This window comes from Geotrypetes seraphini, chromosome 6 (assembly GCF_902459505.1).
Source record: "Geotrypetes seraphini chromosome 6, aGeoSer1.1, whole genome shotgun sequence".
NCBI lineage: Eukaryota > Metazoa > Chordata > Amphibia > Gymnophiona > Dermophiidae > Geotrypetes > Geotrypetes seraphini.
The window spans coordinates 62566566-62584823 of record NC_047089.1 but is presented as its reverse complement, the minus strand read 5'-3'; the positions used below and the strand labels follow the sequence as shown (position 1 = coordinate 62584823).

Genomic DNA, 18258 nt, shown 5'->3' with positions numbered 1-18258 from the left:
TCTTATCATATCTTCTGCCTTTCCTCCAAAGTATAAACCAAAACAGACTGACTTTGTAACAGTATCACAACCCCGGAGGAGGATCCGTTGTACAAAAATTAGCTCAGAGATATAAAACTCTGAAGAGGGAGAGGTGACCCCCTCTTAAGGAAAGAGTTTATCTTCCAATCATTGCTTCATACTTTGTAACAAACGAGTCCAACTCAGAGGTATAAAAGTTTCAGCTGTATATATATCTCAATAAAGATGCAATATGCACTCCAAAAAGTTTCAAAAATCAGGTAAATTTTTTGCATTCAGGTAAGCACTGGAATATTCAGCATTCGTATGATTAAATCTCAAAAATACTTATCAGGGTCCCGACGCGGCCCCGTTTCGGTGTCTACTTCAGGAGACCCCGTCTGACTAATTGATCATTAGCACAGAGCACGGAGATTTTTCATTTGCAGAATGAACCTGTATTTGAATTTCTTACAGTTATTAACCTATGGTAGAACTCAATTAGTCAGACGGGGTCTCCTGAAGTAGACACCGAAACGGGGCCGCGTCGGGACCCTGATAAGTATTTTTGAGATTTAATCATACGAATGCTGAATATTCCAGTGCTTACCTGAATGCAAAAAATTTACCTGATTTTTGAAACTTTTTGGAGTGCATATTGCATCTTTATTGAGATATATATATATCTGAAACTTTTATACCTCTGAGTTGGACTCGTTTGTTACAAAGTATGAAGCAATGATTCGAAGATAAACTCTTTCCTTAAGAGGGGGTCACCTCTCCCTCTTCAGAGTTTTATATCTCTGAGCTAAATTTTTGTACAACGGATCCTCCTCCGGGGTTGTGATACTGTTACAAAGTCAGTCTGTTTTGGTTTATAGTATAGTGCTTTTTCTGACTTTCGGTTACATTATTCCTGCTTATAGTGGAAACATAATTTCCTCCAAAGTAGACATATTGTGATCTTAAGTTTGTCCCCATACACTTTATGATGAAGACCACCAACCATTTTAGTAGCTGCCCTCTGGACATACTCCATCTTGTTTATATCTTTTTGAAGATGCAGTCTCCAGAATTGTAAACAATATTCTAAATGGGGTCTCAACACAGTCTTATACAGGGACATCATTACCTCCTTTTTCTTACTGGCCACTCCTCCCCCTAAGCACCAAGTATCTGTTTAGCTTTTGCCATCAACTTTTCAATCTGTTTGGCAACCTTAAGATAATCGCATACTATCCCACCCAAGTCCTGCTCTTTCATGCACAAAAGTTCTTCACACCCTAAACTGTGCTGTTGCTTTGGGTCTTTGCAACCCAAATGCACGATCTTGCATGTCTTAGCATTAAATCTTAGATGCAAAATTCTAGATCATTCTTCAAGCTTCGCTAGGTCCTTTGTGTTCTCTATACCAGGCGTGTCTACCTATTACAGTTTTTGGTATCATTCGCAAAGAGGTAAATCTTATCAGATAGTCCTTCAGCGATATCGCTTACAAAATTGTTAAAAAGTACAGGCCCAAGGACTGAACTTTGAGGCACACCACTGGAAACATCCCTTTCCTCAGAGCAATCTCCATTGACCACTACCCTCTGTCACCTTTCACTCAATCAGTTCCTGACCTAGTCCATCATTGGGGCCCATCCCGAAAGCACTCTGTTTATTAGATGTGGAACACTGTTAAAGGCTTTGTTAAAATTTAAATATACCACATCTAGCGCTCTCCCTCTATCTAATCTCTGGTCAAAGAAATTGATCAGATTTGTATGACAAGACCTGCTTCTAGTGAATCCATCTTGCCTCAGGTCCTGTAATCTACTGGATTGCAGAAACATCACTGTTCTCTGTTTCAAAAGTGTTTCCATTAATTTGCTTACAACAGAAGTCAGACTTACCGGCCTGTAGTTCGCTACGAGGAGAGTGCGGCGCAGTGGTTAAAGCTACAGCCTCAGTACCCTGAGGTTGTGGGTTCAAACCCCCGCTGCTCCTTGTGACCCTGGGCAAGTCACTTAATCCCCCATTGCCCCAGGTACGATAGATAGATTGTGAGCCCACCGGGACAGAGAGGGAAAACTGCTTGAGTACCTGAATAAATGCATGTAAACCGTTCTGAGCTCCCCTGGGAGAACGGTATAGAAAATTGAATAAATTTAAAAAAAAAAAATTAAAAAATACATCTTCTTTACTTCTACTTTTGTGGAGAGAGACTACATTTGCCCTTCTTCAATCCTCTGGTACCAGTCCCAACTCTAGAGAAGGGGTTGAAAGGGTCAGCCAGCAGTTTTGCCAGAACTTCCCTAAGTTCCTTCATTATTCGCAGATCCGGCCCTATTGCTTTATCCAACTTTAGTTTAGCTGGCTATTCATGAACACAATTTTCTGAAAACCAATCAGGATCTACCACACCTTTGTCATTATTTGCATTTGTCTTTTGCGGTCCCACTCTCAGCGCTTGAGCTGTGAACACAGAACAGAAATATTTGTTAAACAATTCAGCCTTATCTTTATCAACTTCTACATATTTCTTTGAGTCTCACAATGCCACTTTTGCACTTCTTCACTAATATGTCTACAAAAATCTTTTCTCCGTGTTTTATAGTGTCAGCTATTTTTTCTTTCATTTTTCTTTGCTTTCCTGACTACTCGATCAACCTCTTAACTTTTCCAGATATTTTTGCCTGTCTTTTTTTTTTTTCTGCGAGCTTTTGTAGTTTATAAAAGCTAATCTCTTTTTCCTTACCTTTTCAGCTACTACTTTTGAGAATCAAAACAGCCTTCTTTTCCTCTTATTTTAACTTACTTTCCTTACAAAATGGTTTGTTGCCCGTATAATAGCTCTTCTCAGTTTTGCCCACTGCTTTCCTATTTTTTCCAGATGTTCCCATCCAGACAGTCCCTTGACATAATCCTCCTTCTGATCAAAGTTAGATATTTCTAAAAGTCTAGAACCTTTAGTTTTGAATGAGCCCTCTCTACACCTGTCTTAATATTAAACCACACAATGCAGTGATACTAGATGCCAGGTGATCACCCACTATAACATCAAAAACACTTTCCCAGTTTGTAGGCACTGAATCTCATGTGGCCCCATTCTGTGTGGGTTCCATTACCAACAGTTGGAACAGTTCTCCTTGTAGAGAATCTAGGATCTCTCTAGTTCTAGAGGATCCCACAGTAGGGAAACACCAATCAACATCTTGCATGTTAAAATCACCTTTTAGTATTACTTCTCTCTTTACAGCTATATACTATTAAATCTCTGTCCACTTCTGTTTGTGAAGAAGGCCTGTATATCGCATCTATGTAAATACATTTCCATTCCAGATTGACCCACAGTGCTTCTTCCTTACCCTGCAGTTTCTGCAGTTGTTTGGCTTTAATATGATCTTTAACATTTAACGCCATTCTTTCAGATACTAAGAAACACCAAGGAATAACAGCCACACACACACAGATATGTTCAAATCAAATAAGGCCTTATTGGGAGCTCTTAGGAAACTGCTAAATGGCAGTGTTCCAGCTAAGAGTCACACCAGACCTTGGGGATTACCCCTTTTATTGATATCCTGACATCCCATTCATTAGTAAACATACATGGTTAACACACTCTCCAATCAAATAAAAAGCTCAAAAAAAATCATCCAATTACAAATTGCACACTTCAGCAATGTACTTCTGTTAATTATAATCACATGGTTTCTCATAACTATAAGCTCATCAATTTGTTAGTTCTTATAAACAGATGTTTTGCTTCCCAATCATTTTCAAGGGAACAGTTTGATATTATCAGGTCAGTTTGACCACTAGCCTGTGTTGCTGTTATTTATAAGTTGTTTATGACTTTTAGCTAAAGTCTGCTGTTATGTTATGACTGGCACATCCTCATTGTTTTGTTTTCCAGACATTAGACCTTGACCAGTATCTGATACTTTTCTTTGCTTCACTGGTAACTGAAAAGCCTATACTCGGCATGCTGTGTCCAATCTCTAAACTAAAATGGTCTCTGAATTAAAGCATTTTAGTATTGTGTCTTAATATGCTTTCTATCTCTCTCCCTCACCTTCCCCAGCATCCTTTTCCATTTCTCCCTAATTCTCTTGGGTGTATCAAACAAAGGGTATCACATACATGGGGGGTGCCCCATCCCTCTTTCTCAGAGATGTCAATACCTTCATCACCTTCCCCCCTATGATCACATGTGGGATCATCTACATCACTATTCCTAGTAGACAAGTGTCTAGTTCAATGACATCAGGCCGATGCGACCCAGAAGTGGCAGGCACGGAATCGGAAAACATAATAGTAGCAGGTGTAGTACATTACTTGCAACATGTTGCACATACTATAGAAAACAAGCTTAATATAACTAATATACCAAGTAGAAACATCAAAATTCCTTTTCCCCAAAACTTTTAAGAATTTCAGATCCCAGAAAACCAAGCAGATACAACATCCCAAGAGCTAGTAAGGGTGGAAGGATCAACGTAAGTGCTAGTCTGAGCATCGCATACCAGGTCATAAATAATTTGACCTTTATCATCTAGGAAAGTGCAACAATGTTGACCAACAATTCCACATACCTCCTTCCTTGGCTAAAAGCTGTATGATTTAGTGCTTCATAGGTATTACCGTTAGAAATTTCATCTTGCATTACCTCCATTGCTTCAGCTAAGTCAGCAACGACTATCTCAATTAAAGTCTGTAAATGATGCATGGCAAGCCCATACTGTTTAGCTAGGGCAATAGTGTTAAAGGTAGACTACCAGTCAGGGTATCAGACTGAGGAGAGGAATCAGCAAGTAGAGAGTGAGAAGCTTCAAGAGCAGAAAGGTTAGAACCATCAGAAAGAGAATGCTTAGAACAAGAGACAGTAGATAGATGGGACAGGTTAGAATATGGTACAAAAGTCCAGGGCAATTTCACTGTAGCTAGATAACAAACCCCTATCTCTGTCAGAAGGCAGGCAGTGATACGCATGGTTCCCACAAACAAAATAACGGCCACCCAGAGCAGTGAGTCCCACTGACTAAAATTTCAAATCCCGTGGACTAGTGGAATGAGAATAATTGTGGCTTGGAGTGGAATAATTGTATATATAAGAGTGATAGAAGAGAGATTCCTGTGGTGCAGAAGAAAAATTAATGGCTGCAGGATTATAGTAACCCAGGATAGGGCACACAAAGGTATTATTAGGCCAAGCATCTAGAGGGATGTGCACAGCTCAATCATTGGAATAAAAAGACTGAAACTGATACAAATCAACTTAATTTCCCCGGTGAAACTTAACATGGAATATCCAGCAACAGGCTTCCTCTGTGGTAGAGCACCCATGAACTCCTGGATAGCAGAATTAGAAAGGAACACAGTGTAACAGGTGCGGAAAGCGGTAACACCAACTGGATGGTTTCCCCTTCTGTAGAAACAAAAAGGAGATTGGAAAAGTGGGGAAGGGTTGATAACATGGATCTCAATGTATATGAGATTCCAAACATCAGAAAATCGTGAACCATATATGCCTGAGATAATTCTTGAGTAGTAAGAGGGACAGGGGTTAAGTTGCTGTCATAGTTGGTAGGCAGATTGCCCAGGAGGAAAGTTTAAAAGTTTGGGCCAATGATTTGACTTGAAAATGAAAGATATTAACAATCTGGTCAACCACTGTCCACGGTTGACTATCAGCAATTGAGAAAGAGATAACCTGAGTAATAGGGAAGAGAAGGAACAAAGACAGATAGCTTGATTCATTGTGGAAACAGAATTCCACAAATAGGGGACCTTACCGTGACTTCTAATGTTCACTTTCCAGCAGAATACTTGATAAAATTAAGTACCCAACAGACAAGAAAATTAGAAAGATAAACAGTCCATGAAATACTTTTGTGTCTCTGTGGGAAAGATTCCTTCTGCCAAACAGGGCAGGAAATTGATAGTCCGGAGGGATTTCAACAGGATATCTAGAAGATCCCAGCAATGAGCTGGGTTAAAGTGCTATTGGTCTTATCAATTCAGGCAGAGTCCAAGGAATAGGCCTGGAACAAGGAGTTGGCTCAGTCAGAACAACAATCTCTTCTTCTGTGAAACCAGATGTGGATGAGGAATGGGAAGAGAGTTCAATGTCATCTTCAATAAATTCAATCACTTTATTCACTGCCATGTAACATAGGCTCCACAGTGGATGTAACATAGTAAATGACAGCAGATAAAGACCTGAATAGTCCATCCAATCTGCCCAAAAATACACTCTATAATTCAATTATTTAATTTAAATTGTTCTTTTTCTTAGATATCTCTGGGCCAGAAACCCGGAGCTCTGCCGGTATTGTGCATCTACTGGAGTCTCCATCGAAGCTTACTCCAGCTAATCTAAACCATCCCAGCCCATCCTTAACTAAATGGCTATATACGTGACACAAACTGTGCAAGTCTGCCCAGTACTGGGCATAGTTCTTCAATATATACCATTATTTTCTAATTAGAAATCCTCTGTGTTCATCCCAAACCCTTTTGAACTCTGTCACCGTTTTCCTCTCCATCACCTCCCTTGTGAGAGCGTGCTATTCCAGGCATCAACCATCCTCTCCGTAAAGAAGAATTTCCTAGCATTACTCTTGAGTCTACCATCCCTCAACCTCAGATTATGCCCTCTGGTTTTACCATTTTCCTTTCTCTGGAAAAGATTTTGTTCTATGTTAATACCTTTCAAGTATTTGAATGTCTGAATCATACTTCACCTGTCCCTCCTTTTCACTAGGCTATACATATTCAGGGCTTCCAGTCTCTCCTCATAGTCTTTTGGCGCAAACCTCCTACCATTTTCGTCACCTTCCTCTGGACCGCTTCAAGTCTTTTTATATCCTTTGCCAGATACGGTCTCCAAAATTGAACACAATAATTCAAGTGGGGCCTCACCAACAACCTATACAGGAGCATCAACACCTTTTTTCTTCTACTAGTTACGCCTCTTTCTATACAGGAGCATCAACACCTTTTTTCTTCTACTAGTTACGCCTCTTTCTATACAGCTTAGCATCCTTCTGGCAATAGCCACTGCCTTGTCACACTGTCTCTTTGTCTTTAGATCTTCAGACTATCACACCAAGGCCCTTCTCCCCATCCGTGCATATCAGCCTCTCATCTCTCAGCACGTATGGCTCCTTCCGATTTCTAATTCCCAAATACATTACTCTGCACTTCTTTGCATTGAATTTTAGTTGCCAGATATTAGACCATTCCTCTAACTTTTGCAGGATATCGAGTTTATCAGCAGTGGTTTTATTCTCTCAATAGCCTCTGGTTTGAGTGGATTTTGCTTTATCCAGGTAAATCTAGTTCAGGATTCACAATAATTTTGACTGGAGGGCATTTCAAGGATGCAATGCTTGCCTATGGTTTAGCCCAAAGTTCTTCTGGGATTTCCTCTAAATCCTTTCCTAGTTCATCTTGGGTTTGGAATAAATAAATGGAGCACCATAGAGCTCCTTTATGCTAGCTCAAATTAGCTTTAGCAATGCTCAAAAAATCTCTTCCTGAAAGGTTCACAGAGGGTTGAGACTTTATCAGGAAGGAAAACTGGTATATGTTTCCCTGCAGAATCAGTGTTGAAAGTGGTGACTTAACATGCGGAACTTCCACTCCACCTATCCCTTCACACTAAATTACTGGGGATATCGCTAAAACATTACACACCCAGACCGGGGCATTCCTCTGTCTCAGAGCAGAATAAATTGCACCAGAGAATACAAAATAAACTTGTAGGTTCTTTCTTCCACCCCTTCTGCACAAGGTAATAACAGGTTATGAAGGACAGAAACCCTCCCAGCCTCTAGTCCAAGTCCAATCTCTGGTCCAGATCATCTGAGTAAAAAGCGATTGCAGAGGGACTGGGAAGGGGAGGAGGCAGTGAAGGTGCAGGATCTCCAGGTTAGTTCTGAGCGTGCATAGGAAGAGGGGCCATAGCAGGAGTAGCATAGGAAAATTATTAGAATTATATCTGCACTCATGTTTCAGATGTCCTGGTTGTATGCATTGATAAGAAACCCGCTGGTTCCCTGAGTTTTGTCCTGAACTCTGATCAAATCTAGGAGGTGGGAACTGTCCTTGTCCACATCCCTGACAGAATCCTCCTCTGCACCATCCTTGTCCTCGGTTAAATCCACTCAAGGAAGCAATCTGTAAATTAAAAGTTTATCTCTGACCATCCTTAGCCCACTCCTTCAGTTGTCTATCCAGTTCTTCTTTTTCCTTGATTCTGCGTTCACAGTATCGAGCGGCAAGTAGGATTGCACCAGAGTCCTTACTTGGCCAATTGATCACTGAATTTTCTAGGAGTTCTTTAATAGTAGGCAAAAGTCCATTAACAAAAACAGCAACCATCCCTTTCCCAGAATCATCTCCCAGAATTCAAAGGTTGAAACATCTTCCCCCTTTCTCCTGCCTTGGACATTAACTTTTGCCAGTCCACTCTTGGTTCTCAAAAGATTGTCAACCTATCCGTCAATTTTGCTCTTTCCTTCACATATTCCTCAACTATTTCTGGATCAGAATAATCTCCCACAGAATCCTCTTTAGGCCATTCCCAATCCTTCTCTACATCTGTAACTATCTTATAATCAGCAATATTAATGAACAATGTCTGAAGTAAAGTAGTTGGCAAAAAAGAGAGAAAGTCTCCTCTGGCCCAAATCGAGTGAGGGTGAGAGACAGCCCTGTCTAACAAACCTAATAAATTTTTTTGTGTAAATGGGGAGTCCTCAGTCCCATAGCCCGCAATGGGGAAACACTGCCCCTAATGCACAGCTGCCACAATCATACACCCAACAGGGTATTACATATGAAACATCCTAGGACATCCCCAAATGTGTAATTTGTGTGGTTACTAGTGTACAAACTAGTGTGCTAATATTGAATAAACTAAATATGCAATATAATGACAAAAGAAAATAAATTGTTAGGCTTTATCTGTCCCCCACCTGAGGATACACAGCAGCTAAAGTTCATCCAAGCCGAACAAAATCACAAGCTGGACAGAAAAAATAATAGACAAAAAGAGCGTAGTACTTAACTTCTCCAAAGAAAGTCCAGAGTAAACTTATATAGTCTGCATATAATAGATATGTCAAAAAATTTATTAGGTTTGCTTCTCAGGGCTGTCTCTTCCCCTCACTCATTTTGGGTCAGGGGAGACTTTCTCTCTTTTTTGCCAATTATTTCAGTACTCCTCTACTGATGTTTTTTGTAGTTGAAGTAAAGTAGTAACATGTGCCTGTGTGGGGTTATAAGTGATCATTAGTTGTCTCCAGGTTTCCATAAATTTCACTGGATTTATCCCTAGGGTTTGGGGAAGACTTAGCTAAATTAAAAATTTCACTTGGTGTCCAGTTGACAGGTAAAGAAATAGTATCTTTAGAAGAAGGGAAAATGCACTGTGGGCATTGTCTGGTAATATTTTTGGAGACCTTTCGGCTTCTCAACTCAAGCTTAGGGGATTCTGACAGTTCTTCATTGAGAGTAAGGGAATTAAATCTGTTTTCAGCATAATGGCGAGCTTTATCCAATCTCTCCCTAACCCACCTGATATCATTTTTCTGGGGGGGAGCGAGAGAATGAAATCTCATCATATACCTGCTTCAACTCTGGTTTAGTCAGGATTTTAGCTAAATGATCTTTAGTCTTACGAGTCATTTCTGTAATTTCTTCCTGTACATTTTTTTTTTTTTTTACAACATTGAAAATTTCTGTTATTCACATAACTGATACACATTCTTCCTTTTGAAGTTCCTATTGTAATCATTATGCATGTAATCAGGCAATAATAGAATTAATTTGGTTATCTCAACAATGAGTGTTTGTCTATCTGCCTCCTGCTTCCTTACTTCCTCAAGAAATGCCTCATCTCCAGGAGCCGCCAGCAACCCTTTCTTGGTGGGTTATACTTTCTCAGACAGAGCAGCATCACTACTTTGCTATGACTCCTTTTTTATTGTCTCCAGTTGCACCTTATCAACACAGGATATACCCCTTCTAAGACTGCATTTATAACCAAAATCTCTTCATACGCAGGCGGCGCAATAGGAGCTGACATAGGTGGGAGTGGAGAGAGCCCCAGGGCAACCTCTTTTGTTTCACTTAATGACATAGTTAACTGTTGAATCTTATCCTCTAACGTCTTTACCTTAGTACACTCTTCTGTCTTATATTGAGATCTCAATCTATTCCTCTCCTGATTCTGCACAATTTCTTGCCATGAACATAAAACCTGCCAGTCAGAAACTCTGACATCTTTTGCATGGCTCTCCATCTACAGCTGTATTGCCAAATAAGACAACTTCTCTAATGAAAAAGTCCCACTGATTGAGAACTATAATCTAGGATTTGCTGCAGTAATGCGCCACCAGTGAAGGATAGGGGTCAATGCTCCCTTGCCATGGGTTTTAAACATAACACCATTTGACCCTCCCTTTTTCTCAGCCTGAGAGAAAATATCACGCAACTGTTATGTTATGACTGCCACATCCTTATAGTGTCTTGTTTTCCAGACTTTAGACCTTGACCAGTATCAGATACTTTTCTTTGCTTCTCTGGTAACTGAAAAGCCTGTACTCGGCATGTTGTGTCCAATCTCTAAACTAAAGTGGTCTCTGAATTTAAGGTTTTTAGTATTGCGCCATAATATGCTTTCTATTTCTCTCCCTTACCTTCCCCAGCATCCTTTTCCATTTCTTTTCTAATTCTCTCAGGTGTATCAAACAAAGGGTGTCGCACACATTGGGGGGGGCCGTCCCCATCCCCTCCCTCCATTTCTCAGAGACATCAATACCTTCATCAAGATAGGAAGATGTAAATGAGCAGAACAGTGGTGCACCAAAGGAGGAAACCACTGAGACAGCTACCAGTATCGGGGCCTATTTCCAACAGATAAACGAGACCTTACAGAAACCTCATCTTCCACTCAAGCATGTAATTAGATATCTTCAACAGAGTATTTTTCTAATACATTGCCTGAGAAGTCCTGAGGTTAAACTTAGAGATCAGAAGGTTTCTCTAAACAGGTGTCTACTGATTTCATTGGACTTTTCTTCTGGAGGGAAAAAGAGAAACAATTTGTCAAAAGAACTCTTAGAGAAAAGGCTGAAATCATTCTATTTACTTTTGAGGAAGAAAGACTATGGCAGTTTTGCAGTTCCCTTCAGTACCCCTGCCCATCATAGGAAAGGGATTACAGAGAACAGTCACAGATACGAATGTGGAGACTCCCCCCATCCCCTCACTTTGTAACATGTAAATAGCACAGACTCCCATGTACAGAGTTACTAGAGCTTCCAAACTCAAGCAGCAGCAGCTCCCACTTCAATCAGTGGTGGCCAGATCTGCTCTCAGACAGGTCAAACAGATGAGATCCTACTTCTTAACACCCTTAGCAAGGGATGTTTTATACGCTAGATCATCTTGGAAGGAAAGTTTTCTTGAATAATATGCTCATCTCTTGCCTAGCTTATCAGCTTTTCTTAGCCAATACATGCAAAACATTCTAGATAAGGTAGTAGGTCTGCTAGAATTTCTTAGATTACAAGTGTACAAGAGAAAGGAACACAATAAAACATGTCATCAGATCAACTTATATTGTGTGAGGTGGCAACGAGCTTCTGCTATGGATATTGGTGTTCACAGATTCTAATGGCTGTAGGCTTTAGATTTCAGATATGATAAGTAGGAAAAGCATGCTCACATGATCTACAAAGCATATAATCTTTTTGGTGATGAGACAATAGATCAGACAACGGATTCACCAGAAGTACTCAGGGTTCCTTGAATACCCTCGGATGTATTCCATAACGCCTCATCACTGTGACTATTTCTAGTTTAGCTAGCTCCTCATGAACACAGTCTTCTGAAAATTGGTCCTGGTCTACCACACATCTATTCCCATTAGGATTTCTTTACTGCAGTCCTATTCCTAGCCCTTCATCTGTGATTAACCCACAGTGCTTTTTCCTTATCCCATATGTTCTGCAATTCTGTCACTTTAATATTATTCTTAACATATAATGTTGCATCTCTTCCTTTTTTCCTACCCTATCTCTCCTGAATAGATTATAGCCAAATATAACTATATCCCAGACATGGTTCTACATTAACCATTTCTTTCTGATTACCATTAATTCCAAGTTGACTTCTATTAGAGCCTCTAGATCTAGAAATTTGTTTCCCATACTACAGGTATAGGTGTAGAAAGCTCTCCAGATATTACACTTTTTCCTATTTCTATAAAGGTATTTGATGTCTTACATTCCTGAGGGTCCTTAATGACTGCAGATTTTTTCACCCATCCCCAGTGAATTTAGTATCATATATGTTAATTAGGTGGTATATCTTTGTCTAATAAACAGATGGTTACATGTATACCATCAATCAAATATATTTTTTCTTATTTGCATTTTATTTCTGTTTCAGGCATCTTGTGATAATGGATCCAAAATACACAGTTATCTTCTAGAATGGGATGAAGTAAGTAACTAGCCTATACTCAAGTTAAATAGATTGGTTTCTGTGAGGCCAGAGATAAGTCAACTCAGTTGCACAGAGTGTCTACACTGGACAATACTGTTGCAAGTCAATTATTTGGTGCTGATAAAAGGGTTGTCAGTGCCAGAGCTTAGCTGCTGACTGCCATATGCATCTCCCTCCATTCATTTGCATAGAATTAATGGCAAGGATAGGGCCAAGTACTTTCAAGGAAAGCTAAAGTAATTTAATAAAAGGTGCATAGTATAGTTATAGCATGTTCCTGATTGAATTTGTCATATTTAACAATCCGTTATAATCATGTGAATAAATTATTTAGGTTTACACAAACCTTCATTTAGACAGGATCTCAGCAGACTTTTTATAGTTGAGCATTCTAAAAACATCTATAGGCGTTGGAACAGGACAGGGGAGGGGAAGAGTCTGAATCTCCTGACTCCCCAATCTACCTCCTTCCTGGCTACTGTGATTTTAAATCATCAGACAGCCAGCAGCGGAAGTGAAGTAAGTCTGCTGCCGTTGGCCTGCAGCAGCTTCCTCTTAACTGCCTAGGCGGGATGCTGCCGAATGACGACATTCAGGGCAGGTTGATGGCATCAGGCTCACTTTGTTGCTGCTGCCAGCTGCCCAAAGATTTAAGCTTACAGTGGCAGGGGAGGCAGTAGGTGGGTGAGACGTAAGCTGGAGAGGTTGTGCCACAGGATCCCGCTGAGGAAGGGGTGGGGTGGGTGGGGCTGAGGTTGGGAACCAAAGGAAGAACATATGCTGCATGGGCTGGGGGGAGGGATTGGGAAGGCACGGAAGCACAGATGCTGCATGGGCAGGGAGGGAGTTGGAAAGGACAGATTCTCATGGACTGGAGTTTGGGAAGGAAGAGAAGGACACATGCAGCATGGACTGGGGAGGAGTTTGGAAGGCATGTAAGGACAGATTCTGCATGGGCTGGGAGGGAGTTGGGAAGGCAGGGAAGCACAGATGCTGCATGGGCTTGGAGGGAGTTGGGAAGGCAGGGAAGCACAGATGCTACATGGGCTTGGAGGGAGTTGGGAAGGCAGGGAAGCACAGATGCTGCATGGGCTGGTAGGGAGTTGAGAACGCAGGGAAGCACAGATGCTGCATGGGCTGGGAGGGAGTTGGGGAAGGCAGGGAAGCACAGATGCTTCATGGGCTGGGAGAGAGTTGGGAAGGCAGGGAAGCACAGATGCTGCATGGGCTGGGAGAGAGATGGAAAGGGAGGGTAGCACAGATGCTGCATGGGCTGGGAGAGTTGAGAAGGTAGGGAAGCACAGATGCTGCACGGGCCGGGAGGGAGTTAGGAAGGACAGATTCTCACGGGCTGTGGGGGTTGGAAAGGGAGGGAAGGACACATGCAGCATAGACTGGGAGAGGTTTAGGAAGGCATGGAAGGACAGATGCTTACACACTTGGGGTTAGGAAGGGAGGGAAAGAGATGCTGCATGGGTTGGGGGGGATAGGAAGGGAGGGAAAGAAAGATGCTGCCGGTAGGGGAGGGAAAAGAAAAAGTGAATTGTTGGACATAGTGGCATGGAATGAGAGGGGAAATGATATGGTAAACATAGGAAAGGAAGAAAGAGGGAGAATTGTTGGACATCATTGTGGTGGAGAGGGTGGAGGGAGAAATGCTACACTGGGAGGGAGGAGAGGACTCAAAGAAGGGAGAGATATTTTGCAGAAGAGTGATGGAAGGAGGGAGAGAGAGATGTTAGACCACTGGAAGGAGAAGTAGAGAGAGATGCCAGACCAGGGGAGGAGAGAGAGAGAGATGCCAGACTGTGGGAAGGAGGGGAGAGAGAGATATACCAAATTGCGGGAAGGAGGGGAGAGAGAGATGCCAGATTGCGGGAAGGAGGGGAGAGAGAGATGCCAGATTGCGGAAAGGAGGGGGGAGAAAGATGCCAGACTGCTGGAAGGAGGGGAGAGAGAGATCACTAAAGGGATGCAGAAGATGATGAAGTGGGGCAAACTGGAAATAACCAAAGCGACAACACACCCCACTTGTTAGGGTTCAATTAAAGGATGGCAAAAGGGCCTTCAAAGCCATTTACATCAATACACAAAATGTGTGTGAATATTCAGCTTTGGCTCCTCTAGTTGCCTCCTTTTTTAAAATGTAGCTTATGTTTACTGCTGTTTTTCTTTCTGTTACTTTTAAAAAATAAAAACCAAAACAGCACATGTTTTTCTTTTACTTATCCTTTTAATGCAGTGGCATGCTAGAGACACTGCTTTAAAAGGATAAGTAAAAGAAAACATGTGCTGTTGGTTTGGTTTTTATTTTTGAAAAGTAACAGAAAGAAAAACAGCAGTAAACATAAGCTACGTTTTAAAAAAGGAGGCAATTAGAGGAGCCAAAGTTGAATATTCACACACATTTTGTGTATTGATGTAAATGGCTTTGAAGGCCCTCTTGCCATTCTTTAATTGAACCCTAACAAGTGGAGTATGTTCTTGCTGAGAGAGAGAAAGATGCCAGACTGCAGGAAGGGGGGGGGGGGGGCGGAGAGAGAGAGAGATATGCCATACCATGGGAGAGGAGAGAGTTGCCAGGCTATGGAAAGGAGATGAGAAAGAAACTAGACCATAGGAGGGGGGAAGGGGAAGACAGATGTCAGACCATGGGAGAGGGAGTTAGAGGTTGGAGATGGTGCACAGGGATGGAGGGGAAGGGGGGGGTTGGCGAGAGGGAGGAGACGGTGCAGAGCAATGGGTGTGGCAGGGAAGAGAGAGAGATAAAATGTTGCTTATGGATAGATGGGATAGGGGAGAAGAAAGAGGGAGAAAATGGTACACATGGATAGATGGGAAGGGAAGACATGGAACAGTAGATAGATTTTTTGAGAAGAAAGCAGAAAAATGGAAGAAAGTTGAATGCTCCCCATCCCCCCCCAAATAATAATAAAATAAAGCGTTTCGCTGCCTATGCATACAGCTACTATTGTGGCAAATGGTTTGGCTACACGTTTTGTAATCTCTTAACTATTTTAAAGTTTCCCAAGAGAAGCAACATTAACCTGTTACAACTGGTATGATAAGGACAGAAAAAAAGAAAGTGACTTGCCCAGTAATAGAGGAAAATTTTCAAAAGATTTTAGCCAGGTTGCTCAAGCAGTTAGGTAAAAACTAGGATTGGCATTTATCCTCCCCTTCTTTAAGTGAAAACATCCTTGCCACAAATAAAGAGAAGGAGATAGGTTAGAGCTGACTTTCATCAATTTTTAAATTACTGTATATCATTTACAGTCAGTGTTGTGAAGTAAGTGTAGTATTATCCAACAAATATAGTGCAATGAAGCTAAGCGGTTGCTAAAACTAGATTATAAAGTCCTTTTGGTAATGACTAACCTAAAAGAGAGGTGGGAACGAAACAAAAGCAAACTTACCTAGTTCATGAAGATTTTGTCTTTGAAAAACATGCTTGCAAAGTAGTGATAAGTCACCTTGCAACAGGGGTGTAGCTACCATTGAACGAGTCTGGCAAAATGCCCAGGGCCACCCAGTGGTAGAGGCTGCCTGCAGCTGAACCGTTTCTTCCGTACAGTGTGTCCAGCACCTCTCTCTCTCTCCACATCCCACTGCGCCTTGTTGCTTACCTACCCACTGCGTTCTCCAGATGCTACAAAGGCATGCACAGGACTGAAAGCTGCCTCTCTGATCAGTGGAGCCATTCCTCTGCCCTGTTCCATCACTCTAATGCAACTTCCTGTGGATGGGACATAGCAGAGGAAAGGTTCCATCAGCCAGAGAGATAATCTTTAGCCTGCGTTCTCTGTCACTGTACTGTCTGAAGGACCTGGCAGGTGGGTAAGCAGCTGGGGGAGGGAGAGAGATGACAAACCTGGACAGGGGACCCAAGGATGTGCACGAGGGAGGTGGAACATCATGGTCCTCCCATCCAGGGCCCACTAAGTCCCAACTAAGCCACTGCCCTGCAGGATTTTGAAATTATGACACAGACCCTATGATGAAAGGGATTTGTATTCTTCATGCATTTCTGACTTGTTGCATGCTGTATTGGGTCTAATCACTAAACCTCACATCCTACAAATGCTGCTATGTTGTGGGTTTTTTTTTTTTTTGCTGTTCTATAGGTGATCTGTTTATCAGCAGACATTTTTATTAGTGTTACTATATTTAATGATAGTTTGAATGATTATCTTTAGGGAAAAGGAAATGGCGAGTTCTGCCAATGTTACTATGGCCAACAGAAGCAATTTAGGATTACAAAACTATCACCAGCAATGGGATACACATTTAGACTAGCTGCCAAAAATGATATGGGCATGAGGTAAGAACTATTATTTTAAGCATATTCAGTGGTGCCTCACACAACGAACTTAATTCGTTCCAGGAGCAAGTTTGTTATGCGAAAAGTTCGTTATGTGAAACGCGTTAAGCGCAGTGACTAACGACTGCCTGCAGTGCCTGCGCGGAAGGATGCAATACATCGGCAGCGATCGTGGAAGCTCGGGTGACTTCGTTGTGTGAAACGAAGTTCGTTGTATGAATCATGAAATGAAGTTCGTTGTGTGCAGCGTTCGCTGTGCGAGGCGTTCTTTATGCGAGGCACCACTGTACTAGTGTGGTAAATGTACATGCAGGATATCTGTGTAAATATGTACAATCAGTCTTTCTCCATAAACAAGCAGAATGTATCAGTCAAGCAAGTAGATGATATCATCTGGTGGTACCGACAGTTTTTAGAAGTATGTGTGGATTTCCTACATAGCCATTACTTCGCGACTCCCGTTAGTCTCTTTGTCTACACTAGTACACAAACAAAAATGTTGGCTCACCAAAAATTTATTTTCTTTTGTTATTAAAGACCTCATTTTCTGTCTTTCATTCCCTCTCCCTCCAAGTTGTATTTGGGTTTTAGAGTTCATTGCTTGTTTTTCCAAATCTGTTCTTCAATGAGAGAAACAGTTTGGGCTGACTATTGGCTCCAGGGATAAGTCTACATCATCGATACTGGTGGTACCACCATCCACCCCTCCATCGACATCACAAGGTGTTCCACTATCTGGGAAACCTGCTAAGAAGCCATCCTCTTCCCAGCCAGCGTCACAGGCATCTACAGCATTGAGTATCTCGATGCAGGCCATAAGTTGATGCTGGCTTTCTCCCTCAGTGAAGCCTGCATCTCCTACGGGACATGACACCTCATCGAGGTCACCCACCGCTCGACACACTGCAGCACCAATGGTATCGGCTGCTGAGCCAATGATACTGGTGCAGGTCTTCAGGGAGCAACTGCAGGATTTCCTGCAAAGGGAACTCTGTGATATTCTTCAGCAACCCAGCCTAAGCATAGCACGTCAGGGCCACACGGTACCACTGCTGCTCTTGCATCGGATCATCATTCTTCCTCGATTCATCAACATCAATCCTCTTCATCAAGACTTCAGTGTTCCCCTTCGATGTATATGTATCAATGCTCTCTAAGTCTAAATATCATCGTTCCAGGTCGAAGCATCAACACACATCTTCATCTTTGTCATCTTTAGACTAGTACTGGAAGAGTCTGAGGAGCTCTTATCGATATTATCATCATCATCGAACTCCAACTTCCAGACAGCACCTTTCCCCTTCACTGTCTAAAGAATCTCCTAGTCTGCTTACTGTGGATTCTTATGTTTCCCATACATTATCTGCAAGGGAACGTATGCTATTCCTTTAGATCTTTCCCCTCCTCCACCTAGAAGCCAATGTCCTCTG

The 18258-nt window shown here is 41.8% G+C and overlaps 1 protein-coding gene across 8 annotated transcripts in view; it reads left to right on the top strand.

Moving 5' to 3' along the window:
* Positions 1 to 18258, top strand: part of FNDC3A (fibronectin type III domain containing 3A) — a 240211-nt gene that overhangs the window by 106536 nt on the left and 115417 nt on the right. For all 8 annotated transcript variants that reach the window (XM_033947816.1, XM_033947812.1, XM_033947815.1 and 5 more), the window contains 2 exons: positions 12451 to 12504; positions 16704 to 16828. In XM_033947816.1, the coding sequence (XP_033803707.1) occupies positions 12451 to 12504; positions 16704 to 16828 (179 nt within the window). The remainder of the gene's footprint in view (positions 1 to 12450; positions 12505 to 16703; positions 16829 to 18258) is intronic.